At 45.6% G+C, this 20,923-nt stretch overlaps 1 protein-coding gene across 5 annotated transcripts in view; it reads right to left on the bottom strand.

Annotated features, from left to right (window-relative positions):
• Rapgef4 (Rap guanine nucleotide exchange factor 4) overlaps positions 1–20,923 on the bottom strand; it is a 299,093-nt gene that overhangs the window by 115,967 nt on the left and 162,203 nt on the right. For all 5 annotated transcript variants that reach the window (XM_040745573.1, XM_040745574.1, XM_040745575.1 and 2 more), the window contains 2 exons: positions 6,308–6,380; positions 1,791–1,810 (listed from right to left, as the gene is read on the bottom strand). In XM_040745573.1, the coding sequence (XP_040601507.1) occupies positions 1,791–1,810; positions 6,308–6,380 (93 nt within the window). The remainder of the gene's footprint in view (positions 1–1,790; positions 1,811–6,307; positions 6,381–20,923) is intronic.

The raw sequence follows: 20,923 nt of genomic DNA, 5'->3' as shown, positions 1-20,923 counted from the left end.
TCGAAGAAACTTATTATGGAGTTTGCTTTCAACATGGCAAGATTATCCATTTGGGCAAGAAACTGCTCTTGCCTAGACTGTTTGACTGTTGTTGTATAATCTGGACATGCAGGACCCACAGAAAAGTGACTGCTGAACTCAGTCTTACAGGGTTCCTGATTCATGGAAGAGTCTACCAGACTTTCTGCAGGACACAGAAAAATGACTGACAGACTGCCAATGCAGATGGACAGTTTGAAATTTCCTGCTTTGCTGAGAAGTGTTCAGACACATTGTGGCCTATGGGCTGAAGATGGATGCCCCAACGTTACAGAGATACTTCGGGTGACTGTCCAGGCAGTAAGATGTCTCTGTCAATCCTAGTGTTTATATATTATCCTTCTGTGGTCTTTGATGGAGTTGAAGATAGATAGTTATAATTATAGTTTTCCTTAGTTATGATAAAAGATACATATAGAACTTTGGACTCACAAGGATGGGATGGATGATATTTTCTTTAAATCTTGCTAAAATATTGTAACTATGTTCTTATTTAATAACTGTTCTGTTATATATAATTTGACTATGTTAAAGTTAAGACCTTTCTTTTGTTTAAACAGAAAAGAGGAGATGTTGGGGAAGTCCTGTTATTTGCCTGTTATTTGTCAATAAAGTACTGTTGAGCTATAGGAATCTAGATAGGTGGGGCTAGGAGTCCAGGAGGATTCTGGGAAGGAGAAACACAAGAGAGTTCAAGATGTAACGCCATTGGGGTAGGAAGCCTGGAAACCTCTCCGGTAAGAGACATACTTAGATTAACAATTATGGGGTAATTACTTAAGTCAGAGCTAGCCAGTAAGAAACAAGCAAGGCCAACAGCTTCATAATTAATACAGCGTCTTGTGTGTTTATTTGGGGACTACAATGTGGCAGAGCCCAGGCGGCTGGCGGGGGATAAACCAAAGCAGCTAGCAAAGAAAAAGCTTCTCTTAACAGCACTTAATAGAATTATTCCATGTTGTGGTATGAGCCTAGAGTGCATTTAATAGAATTAACACTATCGTTATCCAAATGAGTTATACACCACTGAGACGCTCCTACCCTTAGCGTAGACACTGGCAGCAGGCGTTGGAAACTCTGCCTTCTTTCAGTTGTTTTTTTTTTTTTTTTTTGAGAAAGATCTCACTATGTAGCCCTGGCTGTCTTGGGATGCCCTCTATAGACGAGACTGACCTTGAACTCATAGAGATCCTCCTGTCTCTGCCTCCCGAATGCTGGGGTTAAAGTACTAAAACACCACACCCAGCCCTGGAAGCTGGGTCTTAAATAGTCTCTCTTACCTGTTTTCAGAAACCAATTATAGCACTCAGTCACTCACCCTCAGTTTCCAAAGAAAAATGCTGACCTTAGTGCTCTTGGATATAATTAGGCAAATTCATAAACAGACCCTGATTTTCATCATTTATATTCCCAATAAGGAAAAGCAACTGGTTTTCTTCACAGTGCTATGATAATTTGTTCTATTGACATGTACACATCATGGGAAAAAGGAACACTTAGCACTTATATGCTTTACCCCTAGAATAACCTTCCTTTGGACCAAATACCAGAAACATGTGACAATCATGTTAGAGCAGTCACCCTGTTCTCCTGGGTATTTTAAATGACTCACCCTAGATGCCACAATAAGATTAGAAGAATATTTATTGTTCTGTTGACTGTGGATGGAGAACTCTTTGCTTGGAAGGTCACTATGGTTATGTTTTACCTTATGACAAGAAGCTAGGCAGAGAGATAGAGTAGCTACTCACATTCTCCTTGTCGGGAATCCCTAGAGGGAGGAAAGAGAGACAAGAGAGGCCATAAACTGTATGATCAACCAACACAGTGAAACCAAAATCCTTTGCTGTAGGAACATCAGTGACACTTCCATGTTTTCCGTTTGTGCACCCATAGAAGCTTACCCAGAGAGATGGCAGCACCCACACATAACTCTAAGTCAATACCTTGGGAACGGAGCTGTGTGTCCAGGCAACGAAACCCAGAATTATTTTGTGTCCACCATATGTCTTTCCCTTCCGGTGGTAAATGTCTCCCTATGACTCATTTACACCACGCAAGCAGCTAATCCTGCTGACTGAACCCCAGCACTCTCAGAGCTGTGGACAGACACATCTGCTCTTTAGTTGCACGTGCACGTCTCTCCACTACAAACCACCCCATTCTGCCCCAGTGGTCTGCACCCAGCTGTAAGCAGCATAGGAAACCCACCAGAACACAAGTTCTGCTTTGAGCAAAGCTCCTTCCTGTCGTGCTCAGGCCAGGCCTAACACGGCAGCAGCTGCTTCAAGGCGAGGGCTGTCTCAGTTCCGGTAGCTAAGAAAATGCACCCTTCTTCCTCGTGCTCATCTGCTCACTCATTTACAAACATTACAGGAGCATCTACTACAGGCAGCAGCCCCTGGTCCTCCCCTCTTGGTGGACACCCTAAGGTGGCAACTGTGGGAAGCCACCTCTTTGGCAGAGCCCACTAAGTTCAGGACAGCAGGCACAAGTGCTACCCATCGTAAGGAGGGGAAAGCTGCACAGATGGGTCTCCTGTGTGGCTTCCATCTGGCTTCCAACCAGGGGCTCAGTGTAAGGCGGTTTGCACCACAAAACCACGGTGTGCCCAGAGTCTAGGTGTATGGGATACAGCCGCACAATTGCCACATCAACCTTAACAGAATGGATTGGCTAACCCAGTACAGCAGGGTGGTAGGCATGCGGCCTCAGCCCAGCAGAGATTGTTCGAAAGCTTGGTCTAGTTGGAGCTTTGTTCCTTGAATCTGGGGAGTCTCAAGACACAGATACTCAGGCAGGAAGCAGGAGTACTGATAGGCATGGCTTCCACAGCATCCCAGATATATGTCACAGGGAATCAGGTGGCCTTGTGCCAGCACTCTGAAATCCATCCTGCACCCACCCAGGGAGACAACTACCCAACTGGCAACCACCTTCTAGCCCCGGAGTGGGCTGTCTGAGGAGAGTCAGGGTACAGTCGGCTGCTTCCCTAAGTTGTTCAGAAGTGAAAGATACGGCTACTCAGATAACTACATGCTGGACCTCAGGATGCCTCTGAGAAGCTACTATGAAAAACTGATTTCTTTTTCATCCATGCAGGCTTGACAGTTGGGCTAAAGTGTGAAGATTCTTGGACTGCCACCTTCCATGGAAGGCAACAGCCATCATTAAAAGGCTTGTACATCAGGGGATACGCACAGCCACAAGGAGCTAAAGAGGTGGCTCAAAATTAAGAGATAATTAGGGCTGGAGAGACGGCTCAGAAGTTAAGAGCACTGGCTGACCTTCCAGAGGTCCTGAGTTCAATTCCCAGCAACCACATGGTGGCTCACAGCCATCTATAAGATCTGGAGCCCTTTCTGGCCTCAAAGTGTATGTGCAGGTAGAATACTGTATACATGAGAAATAAGTACATCTTAAAAAATAAAAGATAATTTATTGGTATTACACACTTGTAATCCCAGAATACAGAAGGATCCAGGAAGATCGTGAGTTTGGGGCTAGCCTGACATACTTAGTAAGACTCTATATCAGTAAAATGGAGTCGTGGGGCAGCTCAGCAGGTGAAAGTGCTTGCTACAGGCTTGACCTGAGTCCAGTCCCTTGGACCCACATGGAGGGAGGAGAGAGCTGACCCTTACAAACTATCCTCTGGTCTTCTTGCATGTGGTATGGCACATTCTTGCACAAAAATTCACAGAATAAACAAACAAATGAATGTAACAATAATCATTATTTTTAAAGAGACACCAAGATCAGATACAGTGGCTGCCACTTAACTGGGTCCAGTTCAGCAATTGTGATAAAGATATTATGTTTGGGAAACCTGAATATTGACTTGATAGTGGATGTTTCTTAAGGGAAACCATGGCAGCTATTCCGTGTGGTTGAAGTGCTGAATACACATGGAAACGCTATTATTTTCATAAAAGGCCTCATGGCGGGGGGGGGGGGTGCGCAGGGCTGTGTAGCTGTAATCCTAGATACTAAAGAGGCTAAGGCAAAAAGATGGCAAGTTGGGCTAGTCTCAGGTATGGAGTAAGATAGTCTGGAGAGAAACAGAGACAGACAGACAGACAGACACAGAGGAGAGAGACAGAGAGAGACAGAGAGAGAGACAGAGAGAGAGAGAGAGAGAGAGAGAGAGAGAGAGAGAGAGAGAGAGAGAGAGAGAGAGAGAGAGAGAGAGAGAGAGAGATATCTGGGCTGGCTCCTAAGCTCTCAGGAGAAAGTGGGAGGCTGTGAAAGAGTCAACAGCTACAAGTGTTGAGTGAGGCAGGGGCACAAGGGTCAGACAACAAAGCCCCGAGGTCCAAGGGAGAACAGGGCCAGAAAGTTATACATTAAAAGAGCAATGGGAGCCACTGAGTCTACTGGTGATGGCTAACTGTGGAGTAATTCATTTAAAGTATGGGGCAGAAGAAGCCTGACTTCGTGGGGCTGGTGAGTGGCTAGGGGTGAGGACATAGCAACTAACACCTTATGCATAACTATGTGCCTGGCACTCTTTTAAACACAGGACACATTTCGATTCATTTAATACTCACAAGCACACTAGGGGGAAACTGAGGCATAAAGCATCTGAGTGTCTTGCCTGAGGCCACATAACTAGGAAACATAGCACAACTGATTTCTTTTTTTAACTAGGGCATTCCTAGTGAACTGGTTATTCCAGCTCAGTAAAGAGGGGGAGGAAAAAAGAAGAAAGAGAGGGGGAGAGGGAGGGAGAGAGGAAGAAAGGGAAAAAGGAAAGAAGGAAGGAAAGAAGGAAGGGCTGATATTCCTCTTTTCTGCTTCCTTTTCAAGGAGGCCAATGTGGGGAGAGGGCAGGGGTTGTTCTTTTGTTTAAAGATTCACACTAGATGGAACAGGAACACAAGAGATTCATTAACCATGGAGAGTGATACAGGGCGGGAGAGCGAGATGAGAGAGAGACAGAGAGACAGAGAGAGAGAGACAGAGAGAGAGACTGAGAGAGAGAGACAGAGAGACAGAGAGAGGGTAAGGGAGGAAGAGTGTAAGAGAACATAAGTGGGCGGGGCCTGTCCTTTAAAGGGGTCCTTTGTACCTGCATGCAGACTGGTTCCCATGGAACCCTGGGCTGACCAGGGTACTGCCTGAGTACATTCTGCCAGGTAACAGGGTCAGGCAAGCATAACGCCTGGATCCTTTCAGCAGGGGCTACAGAGAAAGAGTGGCAGCAACACTGTGGGGCAGAAGGTGAAACCCTGCAGAAACTAACACACGGGAGAACGAGAGTGCTGCTAAGGGAACAAGGGACAAGGTGGAAATGCTGTCTGCCATGTCCACATCTGGCCATTAAAGTGGCATACTTCGAATACTCCATGCTTGGTACTTAGTTACACACACACACACACACACACACACACACACACACACACACACACTTAGGAGAGATGGGATGGAGGGATAGGGAATAGAGAGATGTCTCAGCAGTTAAGATCATGTACTGCTCATCCAGAGGACTGAAGCAGTTCCTAGCACTCAACTCAGATAGCTCACAGCTGCTTCTGGGAATCTGATGCCCTCTTCTGGCCTCTAAGCGCACCTGCACTCTTGTGCACAGACACATACATAAAAATAAAATCAGTCTTTAAGACAGCAAAACAGTATCACACAACTTACCCCACTCCTATATTTAAACCTCAGCCAAGGGTGGGTCTCTTATAGGAGCCTGATTTTCTTTTTCTTTCTTTCTTTTTTTTTTTTTGCTGGTGTACACTGAACATATATATCAAGCCACTTGACTACACACACGTGTGTGAAATAAATACCAAAGTTAAGCTACCGATCACCTTCCTGTGTGGTAGAGCACCTAGCATCTAGAACCTACCAAAAGCCTGGGACTGAGACGGCCATTTTAAAAGCGCTAATGACTCCTGCCTCTGTTTGGTCAACAGAGCTAAAGTGAACAGAAAAAGGAGTTCTCTGGTACGTCCATGTAGCTGAGACAAACACAGCTCAGGAATCCCAGTTTTAAGAGGGCACAGAAATATTCCGAGTGTGTGGATGCCCAGTATATGGAGCTCCCAGCCTGCACCAGAGCCAGCACTCTCCAGTAGTGGAGACCCCACAGGAAATAGCACAGACTACATGTGCAGGCTCTCCAGTGTGACTGCCAGGCTGTGACTCACACCAGAGTCAGGGTGCTTCCTCTGACATGCGGGCATACATTCTTTTTGTTACATGAAAACACATGCCACACGACAAATTGTCAGATACAAAATGCACACACTTCACTTACTGTCATTGTTAGAGCCCGTTTCCATAACGCCATAGGGAGGAGCCAGAAGTCCGGCCATATACTGTCGGTATTTCTGCAAGACAAAATTGTAAAGTCAGCAGGCAGGTATTCACTCACTTGGGGCAGGCATTTATTTACATTGTTAAAGAGCAGAAACCCTGGGTGTCAGGAAACCTGAGTCTTTTATTTATAGAGCCAGGAAGTGTGCTCTCTGGGGCTCTGGGTTTAAACTAAAGATGTGGGGTTCAGCATGAGGCTTCCTGGGTGAGACTGAATGTGTCCTCAGCCACAGGCAGAGCTCCACCCAACCGCTTCATTTATATGTTTAGCATTCGTGGGGACGGAATGGTGGGGCTCTTACCTCTCCCCACCCTGTATACACAGGCACCTGAGAACCAGTGAGTGTTTACAGCTCAGACACCAACAGTGCTGCCTACCGCCCAGGTGAATGCCTCCAAATCATCAGCCTCTTTCAAAGCCAGAGGAAACGCTGCAGCTCTTGGAACCCGTCTCTTTGAAAAGAGGCCGACTGGTTCCCATTCACCTCCCTCCTTTTACACCGTACACCTGTCTGCTGCATGACCTCCAAAGCACTTTTGTTACGTTGTCAAATAAAATAATTTGGCTTAATTTAGATGCTCCCTAATTGTCTTCCCTGGCTTTTTGGTCCAGGCGTGCTTGGGGCTCCACAATATATGTGATTAGCCCCAGGAGTCTGTGCTGTGTGGGAGGCATGAGGTTGGGTGAGCATCGGGCTAGAAAGGAGAGGCAGTAACAAAGAGTGGAAGGTGAATGCTCTCAGGCAATAGACGAAGATGCCTCCTTTGCAGAATGAAAGCTCGACACTTTTACCAATTGTGTGGTATCGTGTATATTTATGGTTTATAATTTCAGTGACACACATAAATGTTAAATAGCATCAAAAGAACCAGCACCCCATAATATGTGCTATAGAGACACCAGCAGAAAGACTTCATCTGTAGCAATGGGCAGCCGGTGACATGTGCTACCCCAGCAACCACCTGGCCCATTTGGAAGGTCTGAACAGTGTTGTCATGGCACTGCCTCTAAAGAGCCTTCTAGTCAAGATGTGACTTGCTCCTCCCATGCCAGTTTTTCCTTCCAAACAGGAAGCAATATACCAGCATGCGTGTGTGCCAACATTAAGGTGGTGGAGACCCCCCACTAAAAAGGGGAAAAATGGCTGCTGGGTGGTGGTGCACACCTTTAATCCCAGCACTCAGGAGGCAGAGACAAGTGGACCTCTTGAGTTTGAGGCCAGCCTGGTAGACAGAGTGAGTTCAAGGACAGGCTCCAAACCTACAGAGAAACCCTGTCTTGAAAAAAATCAAAACAACAACAACAACAAAACAAACAACAATAACAAAAAAATTGCAGTTTTTCCCTGTCTCTGAGCTGATCACACAAACATACCTACAGGACCAACATGTCACCCAGTATTGCTGTCATTCCCCCGACCACCATCCCAATTCTGACTCTCTTCTTTCTTCTACTGTCATCTACTCTCTTTCTCATGGGATGGCATTCTGGGCACTCATCTAACTTGTGTTCTATGTGGAATGGCTTCAGAGAGTGCTAAGAGGTCTGCGACATTCCCAGTGGCTTCCTGACCCTCCTTCAGCCTTTGGAGTCCTTCCTCTTGTGCATTATAGTTCTCTTAGGAGCCTCTCAAAGAAATAATTCCTGGTCAATTTGTTTGCTTATAAATGTTCTCTTGGGACTGATGGTGCTATTTGTCTCTGCACGTCAACGACAATTCCCAGGGACTCAGGAAGCACCACTGACCTTCCTCCAAGCCTAGGTGCTCCCAGTGAGAATCCCTGGGGCTACTGGTTTGAGAACAGAAACCAGGGCAGCCTCCAGGGAAGACCATGTGGGCTAAATATAGAGATGTGTGTTTGGAGTTTCCACCATGTGAGTGTGGTGTCCCAGGCACACCAAGAGAACAGGAGACAAGGACCCTTGCTCTTGTGAAGTATCTAGTTACTGAAACACAGGGCAGAAGGATTTGTGCTTGCTGTATTAACTCCCTGTTGTTCACACAGTTCCCATCCCAAGACCAACAATGGATGCCTTCAATCATGGACGGCCCTGACCTCTATCTGCACTGTTCTCACTTATTCATACATACACACACACACACACACACACACACATACACACACACACACACACACACTGTGAAGTTTAATTTAAAAATTGGGCACAGTAAGAGACTTATGGCAACTGATAATGCAATAGGACAGGTCTAACAATATACTGCAATAAATGTTGGATGAATACGGTCTCTTTTCATTCAGTCCCTCAAAATATGTTATTGTACACAAATAAGTTGAACTATAATGAACAGCAGGTAACTGAACACCATGTACTCAAATATATCTTCAGTAATTATCAACTGGAGGCTAATGTTATTTCATGTATATATATCTGCTTATTCCTTTCAGAATTCTTTTGGATCAAATTCTAGATATGATATAAGTTAATCAGTAAATATTTCAGTAGGGATTTCTAAAAGATAAAGGCTCTTCTTAAACAAAATCATGGCATCATCATATCTTTCTAAAAGTCCCAGTTGATGTAAGAATTATAGTTATTTTGCAAATGCCATCAATGAACTGAAATTTAAAAGTAGTTTATTTAATAAGGTAACAATGGTTTCAATACAATAGCTTTTGGTACATAAGTGAAAATTATAGAGACAGGCTTAACATCTGTAAGTAAAATGTTTTAAAAACATTTGAGATGTGTGTGTGTGTGTGTGTGTGTGTGTGTGTGTGTGTGTGTAGAATAAGAAGACATCCTGACATTAATCCCTGGCCTCTACTTGTGCCTGCATGGGTAGGCACACTTGCATGTACACGTGCACACAGGCATACTCAAAACTCGCAAACACAGGGCAGTCTATAGCAGTCATTCTCAACCTTCCTAACGCTATGACCCTTTAATACAGTTCCTCATGTTGTGGTGACCTCCAACCATAAAATTATTTCATTGCTACTTCATAACTGTAATCTTGCTACTGTTATGAATTGTAATGTAAATATCTGATATGCAGGATGTCTGATATACAGCCCCAGAGGGGTCGAACCCCGCCAAGTTGAGAACTGCTGGTCTATAACAGTGTGATATTGTTTTGTGGTAGTACACGAACAGGTACCTGTGTATAAACACAAGGATCTGCAGCCATGAAGAGCATCTCTAGACGTAAGAGGAGAGCAACAAGACCACTTCCGGAAAGAGGCATGTGAGGCTGACGGCAAGGAGAGGGAGGCACAGCTTTCACTGTGTGGCCTTTGGAACTTTGAGACATGTGCTGCTTATTTCCCTTGGGGTGCCTGAACAGCTCACATTCTTTGCTATTTTATATGCATTGATGAACTTCATTTGAAGAAAGTTTTCCATCATGAAAGCAATAAGCACATGAAACAAAATGAAAAATCAGAAGAGAAAAAACCGTGAAGAAGGCAGGATTTATGAAAAATACAAGGCCATGTTTACATGCAGGGTCCATCCTTTCAGCCTATCCCACCCTTGGCATCACTGCCGGGACATGAGTGAAGAGTCTTCCAGATCAACTGCCCGAAGTCAGTTAAATCATCTCCAGAATCCAGGTCATGATGACTGTGAAGTGTTCTGAAGTTCAGATGTCATGGAGAGAGGCAAGTTGTTCCTACTGTTTCCTGACCCAATTCCTGCCCCCTGCCCCATTGAATCTGTGCACATGAGAAAACAACCTTTGGTAGATGCCACTACATTTGGCACAGCAAGGGAAACCTAACAGGGAAGTTGGTATCTGGTAGTGAAGTTATGTTGCAACACAGCTTAAAACATGAGGCTTTGATCTGAGGACTAAAAACAACGAGAGGGAGCATAGTGGTACTTGGAAAGCTATGGACAGTGGCTTAAAGAGGACGATGGTGGAAAAGGGTTGAGTCACCTTTCTACATGGCCAACAGTGTGGTGAGAAATTGTTTATGATTTAATAAAACCACTGGAGATGAAAATGCAAAGCTTGCCACAGCCACAGAGCCAGGCAGTGGTGGCACACACCTTTAATCCCAGCAGCCATACTAGTTAGTCACAGAGGCCAGGTGGTGGTGGTGTACACCTTTAATTTCAGTACTTGAGAGACAGAGGCTGATGGATCTCTGTTAATTCAAGGCCACACTGAGCTACAGGAAATGAATCCAGTCTAAAAGAGAAACAGCTTACACAAAGGTGATTCCAGCACTTGGGATCACATGTCTTTAATCCCAGCACTAGGGAGGAGGAGACAAAAGTGATATGGCTGGGTGGAGAGAGGAATATAAGGCGGGAGGAGACAGGAACCGAGAGAATTGCATCTGAGATTTGATGGAGAGCAGTGCAGTCTGCATTGTGCTCTGAGGATTCGTGGAGACAGGATCACCCATCTCATCCTGAGGTAGAGGTAAGAGCTAGTGGCTGGCTGCTTTGCTTTTCTGATCTTCAGCTTGAACCCAGTATCTGTCTCTGGGATTTTATTATTTGTATTGTACAACAGAACGTGACTGAAGTGATGCTGTGTGGCTAGATCACAAGGTCATGGTCTCTGGGGACCTGTGCGCTCCAAATGCTACCTCTTACAAGCCACCGAGCATGCTCTAAACACCCAAGATAAGTTTAGAGGTCACCTGGTGGTGGACAGTTCAACTGAGCTCAGACTCTGAGGCATCCAAATTATTCCAGCTACCCTGAACTTCCAAGCTGATGTCAAGACTAGTTTAGCAGACAAGTAACCCCCCTGGGCCCTGTAGAACTCCTGACTCAGAGAATCCACATGTAATAAATGGCAATTGTTTTATGCCAGTAGACTTGGTGGTAGCAACAACCAAAACACAAATTCAACACATGCACACACACACGTACATACACTGTATCCTATGAGAAATCAAATGCTTGCAATTTTCAGTTCTGGCTCCCACAATGAGTAGGCAGGGCTGGGGGGACTTGCTGAGCTACTTTTCATGAGGTCTCAGTAGTTAGTGGCCCTCCAAGCAATGCACACATGTTACCAGTGCCTGTAAAGCCTGCGGTTGCTGCCTAGAAGTTACTGGAATGGAGGGGCATGAGATGGCTATTCTAGGGTTGCACAGAGACTGATGCTAAACAAACAAGCAAGTGCTCTGTGCGGCCAGGAATAGACGAGAACCCAGAGATGAGTGCAGACTCAAGCACGGAGCATTTCTGGCTGAGAGAACACAGGCCATCCCTCCACTGGTGGGATAGGCTCCCAGGAGCATTCAGCATCAGAGTGCATGAGGCACTGGGGGTAAGTAATGACACAGCAGAGGGATGACGGAGTGAGACAGAGGAGGGAGTAGTCCCCTCAACTCTGAAGTCCTCCAGAGGCTACACAAACTGAGAGATACTTTCTGTTCCCCCTCCACTACTATACATATAATCTAGTGCTTATATGTATCCCAGGAATTGACCGGAGAGGTAAGAGCAAGATGACTGTGTTGATAAACCTATGTTGTACAACAGTTCAATTTTTATAGAAGTTTAAAAACAACTCCCATTTTCTGCAAATCAAAGGTGGTATGAAGGCTGTGCTTAATGAGGTTCACAGGTGCTAGTCAGTGCTGGTCGGCATAAACCTGGGGACATCAGTCTTCAGAGATGACCCAGTGGGGCTTCATGGCTGTCACCCCCCCCCCCCAGACAGCAGCTGAGGTATGTGGTGACTCGGTTGAGTCCTTTGTCCCCATCTTCTTTGGAATCCTGCTTGGCCTTTTCCCACAAACCCTTTCTCTGGATCCCAACCCACTCCAGTACCGCAGGAGCCTCGGTGGCCTCACTCAGGCACTTTCTAAGTGGTCACGGGTGCTTAGAAAGGAACTGTGCCACTGCCCCAAGTCCTGAGATGACAGGTGTCAGCAGGGGCAAAGCAGCGGTGAGGTGGGGAGAGATCAGAATCGGCTCTGAGGTGGAGAAGAGAGTTCTGAGCTCCGGTGTTACCCTAACCCCGGCACGGTGGCTCTCAGAATGCGGCCTTGCGTATGACTCGTAACAGCTCAGGCTTTCTGTCCCCTGCCCCCCTGCCCTCCCCACAACATCCTCCAGAAGGCCCTGCCTGCGGTAGAGGCAGGAGCACAGCAACAACAAGGTCTCCATTGGCTGTCTCGAGACCCGGGTGTCAGTGTGTCTTTTCCCAGGAGGCCACCCTGCCAATGACTCTATGAGACTAGGGGATGCCCCTCCCAGCCTCTCAGAGAAGCTACAAAAGCAGCTCTTCAGATGAGAGTAAAACCAGGGTTCCAGAGAGCCACCAAGGGTTCCAGGAGAACCTGGCAGGTCTGGGTCTCTGGCTTCCTCTGAGATCAGAAACTGGACTTATCAGTAGGGTCCCTGAAGATAAGTCCTCCAGCTTGAGCCTCCTCAGTAAAATGCATGCTGAGTCGTATCTGGGGTGTCTCCGCTTTGTTCTGCACAGTTTGGGGTGCTGACAGAACCCTGAAGAAAAAATGTATCATACAAACACAACTTTGAAGGCCTGTGGGAAAGCGAGTGTCTTCACTCTCACTGATTTTATAAATTACAGCTTTAAGTGCAATTTCATTTTTAAAAATGCCGTTGGTTCCTAAAAGATTGAAGGTTTAAAAACCACGATTAAATAATCTCTAGACTTCCCGCTAGATTGCTATCACTCAAACGCCCCCACACAGCATCAACAAAGCCTAGTTTAGGATCCCCTAGGCAATGTTCTGCAGCAGTGCATTGATGGTGTGTTCTGTCACTGAAAAGCTTTTCCAACAACAAAAAGGTACTAACAGGGGCAGAGACAAATGGAAGCCAGTCTGGGTGACCTAGTGACTTCCTGTTTCAATAAAACAAGGGGAAGGGGTAGTGTGCAGTGGTGGAGCCCTTGGCTAGCATGTCCGAGGCCTGGAGAGGACCCCTAGCCCTGCAGAGGGTGAAAGTTGATACCCATGCGGTTGGAGATGTGCAGCCCCGCACAGCAACATTGACCTTCTCCAGCTCAGGAGTGAAGCTCCCCAGAGTGGCACCCAGCAAGGCAGGGGGGATGAGAGAAGGATAAACAGCAGCTCTTCTTGGAGTTTCAATTTTATCCCATGTCAAGCAGTTGAAAGGATTACTTTTATACTTTTATATTACAGAGTAGAAAGATAAATTTGCATAAATTTCAAAGATTAAAGCATGCGACTTCAAAGACATTCTGAACTGGCTGCTGGCTACTTCTAGCTACAAAGGGTCTAGACCCCAGGCATTATGTATTGATTTCCTCTGCTTTCAGGGACTTCAGTGGAAAAACCCAAGGACCTCTGATGTCGAGGAAAGCATGCAGACACTGGCATCATGGAAGTTTGCAGGCTTAATCCTGACTGCCAAATGCTACCTGTGTGGCCTTGAAGACACTTGACCCAGTCTCCCAGATAAGGAACTTGGGTAGTTATAGCCAACTTTCAGACCTTTGTGAGAGAAACAAATAAAATCTATACAAGCACATGTTAGGCACTTAGTAAGTGGTTATTGATAATGACAACAATAATACTGAAAATAACAATAAACCAAGGTAACTGTAGTATAGTTGACATTTCTAAGTAAATCATTACAGCTTTGGGAAAGTTCATTTCCCATATTTCTGAGGCTGTGACAGGTGCATTGTATAAAGACCATAGCATGCCTGTGAGTCTATGTGCTAAATGGGGCTATAGAAACATAAGAACCTAAACCATAAACTTTAAAAAAATCAGAGATATATAATCTAAAATGTTTCTGATTTACAATTATCTTAAGCACATACATCATGGAGCTTTAAAAATCATTCCATAATGTAATGGTGCATACGTGTAATGCCAGCATTTGGAAAATGGAGTCAGAGGATCATGAGTTCAAAGGCAACCTTTACTACATAGCAAGTTCAAGACCTGTCTGGGCCAAGTGAGGTCCTATCTCAAAAGAAAACACCAAAACCAAGCCATAATATACTACCTCTTTTGTATCCACAAAGCAAACTGGTCTTGGGAAGAGACAGCAGGCTCCAAGGTGATAGAAAAAGTAAGAACATAGAGGTACAAATGTCAGTACAACTGTTTTATGATGGTTCTAATGGAAGGAGGCATCCAAGCTGGGTCTCTTAAAGAAGCTAAAAGCTACAGCTAAGTATGTGAGGCCATTGCTAAACTAACCCACTTGAGATACCAACAATGTCCAAGATGCTGACCAGTAAGGGTGGTTTCCATAAATGCTATCAACGGGAAGAATGGCCACTTCTAAGCACTCACTGACCAAGTCTCAGTCCCCAGAACATGGTCACAGTAACACTGAATGAAGAGATAATAAGTACACTTTCCCTCAGACAGCACTCCCCGACTGAGGTCTGCTCAGCCACGACAAGAGAGGCCCAACTGGGTCCTTGAAGAACTGTTGAGGTCTCATAAGGGCAACCACTAACCCATGATGCCACTAACAGCAACAGTCATACTAGAAAGTCACAGAGAGGGCTGAAGCTGTGGCTGGGAAACTGGGATGGGGTGTGGCAATTTAGATTTAGACATCGGGAAAATGACACTGAATCAGAGATGGGAGGTCATTGAGCAGCAAGAGGCAGGTTAAGAATGAACCAAGGCCAGCAGGGTGGAGGGCAAGGATGGGGGGAGACGATGGGGGTGAGACCTCAGCATGCAGGGCCTCACAGGTCATGGTTAGGAGGTGGGCCACCGCCCCAGAGTAATGGGAAGCATTCAGCTGCAGAAGGATGTTAGAGCATCCTGACAGTGTGAGAATGGCTTTGATGAGGAAATAAGGGGGGCTCTGTGTACCTGAGAGCTGGCCCAACAAAGGAACCGCAAGAACTGTCAGGGATGAAGAAGGAGAGAGGGTGTGGTGTAGGGGCAGATGGAGATGAGCACACATGTTCCCAAAAGCAGGGGTGAGGCAGCCTCCATCTGCTTGCTGTGGACAATTTTTTGTAAAATGCAACATCCCTGTGTCTTTAAGCTAGCTGAAATGTTTGGGGGGCTTCAAAGGGCTTCCTGGAACAAGTAACATAAGTTAGTGTTCAGTATCTTCTAGTCATTAATTAACCAAAGGCTCTGTTAGAACTCAAACTGGGAGCAAGGCACACACAGTAGGTCAGTGCTACTTAGCTGAAAGTCATCTAACAGTTTACTCTGGCATGGTGACTCTATGGTCACAGCAGGGCTGAACCCACTGTAACCCAGTCAACATCCAAGTACGGCTGCAAATGAGGAAATAGTGAGGAACTGCCACCTTGGTTGTGGGAAACAGTTACTTAACCATGTAAACCTTCAAAAGGTTGTGGATCTTAAATGTGGCTACCCCAACTAAAAACTAATGTATAAAGTCCTATCCATACACTAAAGCAATGCGTATTTATTTTCATTTTCTGTGCGTGAGTGTTTAGGCTGTCCATATGTAAGAGCGCTGCATGGGTGCCTGATACTCAAGGAGACCAGAAGCAGGTGTCAGATCCCCAGGAACTGGAGTCACAGATGGTTGTGAGATGTCACACAGCAGCCCTCTGCAAAAGCTCTTAACCACTCAATCACCTTACCAGGCCCTAATTCTTATAAAATTAACAGTAATATCAGCAATACAAACCATGGGATGGAAACTCCAAACTAAATGAGCTTCTGCATTGGTGGTACAGACCCTGGACCCACAGACCACTGGGGATCATTTTCCAGAAAGTGATACCCCAGGACTGCCCACCCTGCAGAGGAAACAGCCCGCAGTGGATTTGCTTTCTTGCTGTACAGTGGACTGCGCAGAGGGCAGACGGCAGGAAGGGAGCTGAGCAGAGCTGATTGGGTTCAGAGTCAAGAAGACCTCACTGGCTCAGAGACATGTGAGCGCCCTCTTAAGTTCCAGCTCAGGCCCTCAAAACCTCTTACTGGGGGACAGGCACTGCCTACCCCTCAGTTTGTTTTCTCTAGAAACATTCATATTTACTCCACCCTTCCTTCCTCCTCAATTCCCATCCTGCCTTGTAAGTCTTAGTGGGCTCATGACATCCACATGGAATGACTGGTCACATATTCATACACACTCTACACTGAACAAGGACACTAACTGATGTTTTGTCTCCTCAACCACCCAGAGCACATAATTCAGCCGCAGAATTCTTCACTTTTAAAGCACTTCCACTCTGATGCATCTTAATCTGTCCAGCCTTCCTCCCAGCTGTTGGTTAGGTTGACTTTATTCATGTGCCTACGTTGGTTCTATTGTATGTTACAAGTCCCAGTGAGCAAACTTGAGACAGCTTTGTCAAGATTAAAAAACATGTATTTATGGTACATTTCTATGGAATCAGGGCATGAGAGGTCCATGCATTGTGGGGTATGGAAATGCTTGAAGCCTTTGAGCAGATCTTGGCTTCTGTCTTCTCTGGGAGTCCGAGTCATCTACACTGTCCTTTCTGCACAGTGTGTTCTTATTGGCTGCCCTCAGTCTGGACTGTCTAATGTCCCTCTAAATCTCAGTAACAGATTAGACCCCACTTCACCAGCACGAACACTAAGAGGACCAATAATGAGAGCAATGCTATAGCCAGCTAGAAACAGTATGGAACAGAACAGAACACACAATAAACATTACTTCCTATTTCCTCTACATCTTTTTTTTTCCAGAACCAATTCTGTCAAAGGCTTCATTTTCATTTAAAACAACTAATGCTTGAAATAAAAAGCAGTCCAATGCATGAAGATTCGTTGTGGAATAATCTTTTTGTACACTGTGAAGACGTGTCTCTTTGATTGGTTTAATAAAAAGCTAACGGCCAATAGCTAGGCAGGATTTTTGAGACACAGAGGATGCTGGGAAGAAGAGGGGAGATGACAAGAGACAGGGAACAAGCAAGACATGTAGGAGGAGAGGTAACAGCCTTGAGCCACGTGGCAGCACATAGATGAACAGAAATGGGTTAATTTAAATTATAAGAGCTAGTTAGAAACAAGCCTAAGCTAAGGCCGAGCTGCCATAATTAGTAAGTCTCCATGTTCTGATCTGGAATCTGGCTGGTGGACGGAGACAGACTCATTGCAAAGTTCTACAACCACAACGCTAGTGACCTGGATTTGAGATCATGTGAAGACATGGTTGAGTATCTCTGTACAATTTGTTCTTTATGAATGAGCTTCCTGCTCTCAGGCAGGGACAGGGAAACATGACAATTGGTTGATGCAGATGAAAACAAAACCTAAACATAATTTATCAAAAAATCCACAATGCTGTCAGGTAAGATGACTCAGCAGAAAAGGGCACTTGCCAGGCAAGCTGAGTTAGAGCCACAGAACAGATGTAAAGGTTGTAAGTGAGAATTTACTCCCAGAAGTTGTCCTCTGACCTCTACACTTGAGCTGTAGCACTCCCCCAACAATAATATTTTTAAAATTGTAATACTTATCTATGAATATGCATTTGTGACTTAAAAGGAAGTAAGGAGGGAAAGAAAGATCAGAGCCAAAATATATTCATGAAATTTTAGAGAACCCGTGTATAATTAGTCTCAAAGACAAGATAGCAGTGTACGATTTTAATTTTAACATAAACGGGTATACACACACATCACCCCCCAACTCCCTTTACCCAACAGCTTCATCTCCACCCCAACAGTGTGCTATAATTCCACAGGCTATCAGCATATTTCTTATAAATTTGGTTAAAAGGGCTTCATGTAATGTATGTAAAGAGAAAGATCACTGTCAGAAGGAAAAATGAACTTTATTTAAATTTGGTTTACATGAAAACTTCAATCTTTGGCAGTTTGAAAATGATACGACAAATGACCGAACGTGACAGGGGATGTTTGATGGTTTGTATTTAAAGGAGCCCAGTTTGTTGAAATTGGCTATGAGTTTGCTGGTGCTTATATAATTTCACCAAACCAACTTGTGGCTTTATTTCCATGCCCGTTTTTAACATTTTGTTTTGGATGAGTTGCCCAAGCTCACCTTGAACTTACTGTATAGTCCAAGATAGACTTAACTAGCAGTCCTCTCTCCTCAGCCTCCCAAGTTTCAGTTCCTCTCCATTAACCCACGCCTTCAAGTCTCACCTCCCATTCCAGGGTCACCGTGGCCATCTGTCCTCTAGATGAAATCTGAGCTGGCTGGCCTCCTTTGGCACGTCATTTTGATCACTGGCCACTGCCTTCAGGGGTCAGTCTTATCCCTATAACTCAGTTCTCTGGGAAGCACATTTTGGCTTCCTTGTATTCTTCACATTGGACTATATTAATATCCAAGGGTCCCATAAATCCAATGCCCAGTGTGTTGAGAGAATCTGTTTCATGCAGAGAATCAGATTATTGATGCAATTCAGAAACTAAGCTTTAAATGCTAATTCTCCAGTCAGAAAACAGACACTGGGCCTCCCTATAAGTTAATCCCTTAGCACTAGAAGGAGAGCTGCGACCTTTCCACCAGCCAACACAGTGAGGCAGTATGATCCACAGGAGCCATACTTATGCATGTTGCTCAGCACTGGCAACATATGACTATTCTTGGTTTTATAGTAACTTAAAATAAAAGTCCTACTGTTTAAAAAATACTTGATTTGTCCAAATTAATAGATATGTCGCTTTATAATAATATCTGTTGAATGAAGTGATATGTAAATGTTTCAGGAAAACTGTGGAACAATCTGTAGAGCACAAACCTTTATTAAAACTTTCTTAGAGTCAGGCTGTGATGGCGCACACCTTTAACCCTAGTGCGTGGGAGGCAGAGGCAGAGGCAGAGGCAGAGGCAGAGGCAGAGGCAGAGGCAGAGGCAGAGGCAGGCCTATCTCTATGTGTCTGAGGCCAGCCTGGTCTACAGAACAAGTTTCAGGACAGCCAGGGCTACACGGAGAAAAACAAAACAAGAAATTGTTTTTCCTTAGAAGGTTTTCCAGGAAAGTAATCACTGCCCATCACCTTCCCAACCGCATACACAGCACACCGCTAACCTGGACAAAGAGGTTACTCTAATCAGTATACATGGCAAGAGCTGACAATCACAGATGTGCGGTTAGCCCATGAGTTGGGATCCTGGCGAAGGAACCTGATCCTAGACTCCAGGGCCTTGGAGAGTCTAGCCTAGACTTTCTCTGCCTACCCACAGTCTCCTAAGTGACTAGCTTGTCCTCAAAACCAGCTAGTCTAGCTTGTTAGCACACAGGAAACTGGGACGGCTGTCCAAAGGCCTTCCCACTTCAGCTTGGAGTGAGTGTGAGGCACTGGCCAGAGGAGAAGTTTACAGATGAGGGAGAATGCCGACCAGTATAGCCTGTCCTAAATGGGCCCTGGGGTGAGGAGAGGCGTGGACTTGAAGCTAAGTATGGGAGCTAGAGCAATGGCGGGGCGGGGCGGGTGGGGGGTGCGGTGAGGGGGTGGAAACCACTGATTGTGAGGTGGAGACTGTAGAAGTCGATGAAATTCTTTCACAGGGTGCGGGGTTCAACAGCCTCACCAAACCCCTCCTGGTCCTCCTCCCTGCTGCAGCTTTGCCTGCCTCAGGTTTGGCTTCACGCCCATCTGGAAATTTGCCAGGCTTTCCTTCCTTTCAGACTTGGAGAATCCTCCATCCTGGTATTTGGGGCCCCCAGTCTCCCCAGGACCCGCAGCTGTCTTCATAGCTCAGTTCCACTTAGAAGCGGTTGGGTCTCCTGCTGCCCCTAACTAGGCAAGATCCCACTGGGCTGCTTGCAGGAGGAGGTTTAATGAGGACCATGGCGCCAAACAGCACTGGCCCTCTTCCCCTGGGCAGTCACTTGAGAACCTCTCACCCTAAACCCGCTTATGTTGTTGCGCAGGTTTCCTGTCTAGGGCCTGTGAGAAAGTTCTCAGCAAACTACAAAATATTATATGTGGAGGGATGAATGGAGAGGACGCTGTACCAAGAGGCTAAGGCATAGGATGAGTGGCAGGTCCAGAGACCAGAACTCCCACTTGGGGCATTCCGAATAACCGGGACCTTCATCACCCAAATCGGGATTCCTGGGAAACACTAGCTCAGGCTCGAGGAGTCACTTTATGCTAAAACTCGTGGTGGTTGACAACGGACTACAGTTTATAAACCATTGAGCCGTGCACTGTAAGTGTGTAGACCATCTGGTATATGAATCACGCCTCAATAAAAAGCAGGGAAGACACTGAGAGGACTTTAGGACATGAACCAGTGTAGCCTCATTTCTGTCAGAGGGAGGGATAAAAGAAGATGAGGAACATGTTCCAGAAACTCTGAGAGGGCTCTGATAAAGCACCTATGCTGAATTTACCTGTGTGGAGTCAGCTCTTCACTACCTGTGGGAGGGATGTCCCATGGCATGGGAGCTGGTGTGTATAGGTTCCTCTGTGCCTATATCATACAGAGCTATGCAGGCTATTTTCGGCATTTGATTTTTCCAAACAAAAGGAGAAAACAAGCACATAAAACCCAACAGTGAGTTGACAAGCAACTTTGCATATATATAGAATTTCCAGGCAATAAAGCATGCACTCCAACAAGCTTGCCTTTGTTTAGGGGAAAATTATGCTTTGAGTTCCCACAATGCCCTCTTCCAAGCCCAGTGTGCCCTCCTAATTTAAATTAGTCTTTCAAC

Source organism: Mesocricetus auratus, unplaced genomic scaffold (genome assembly GCF_017639785.1).
Source record: "Mesocricetus auratus isolate SY011 unplaced genomic scaffold, BCM_Maur_2.0 Super-Scaffold_100004, whole genome shotgun sequence".
In the NCBI taxonomy this organism is placed as follows: Eukaryota; Metazoa; Chordata; class Mammalia; order Rodentia; family Cricetidae; genus Mesocricetus; species Mesocricetus auratus.
The sequence above is the reverse complement of the archived record's forward strand: the minus strand, read 5'-3'. Positions and strand labels throughout refer to the sequence as shown.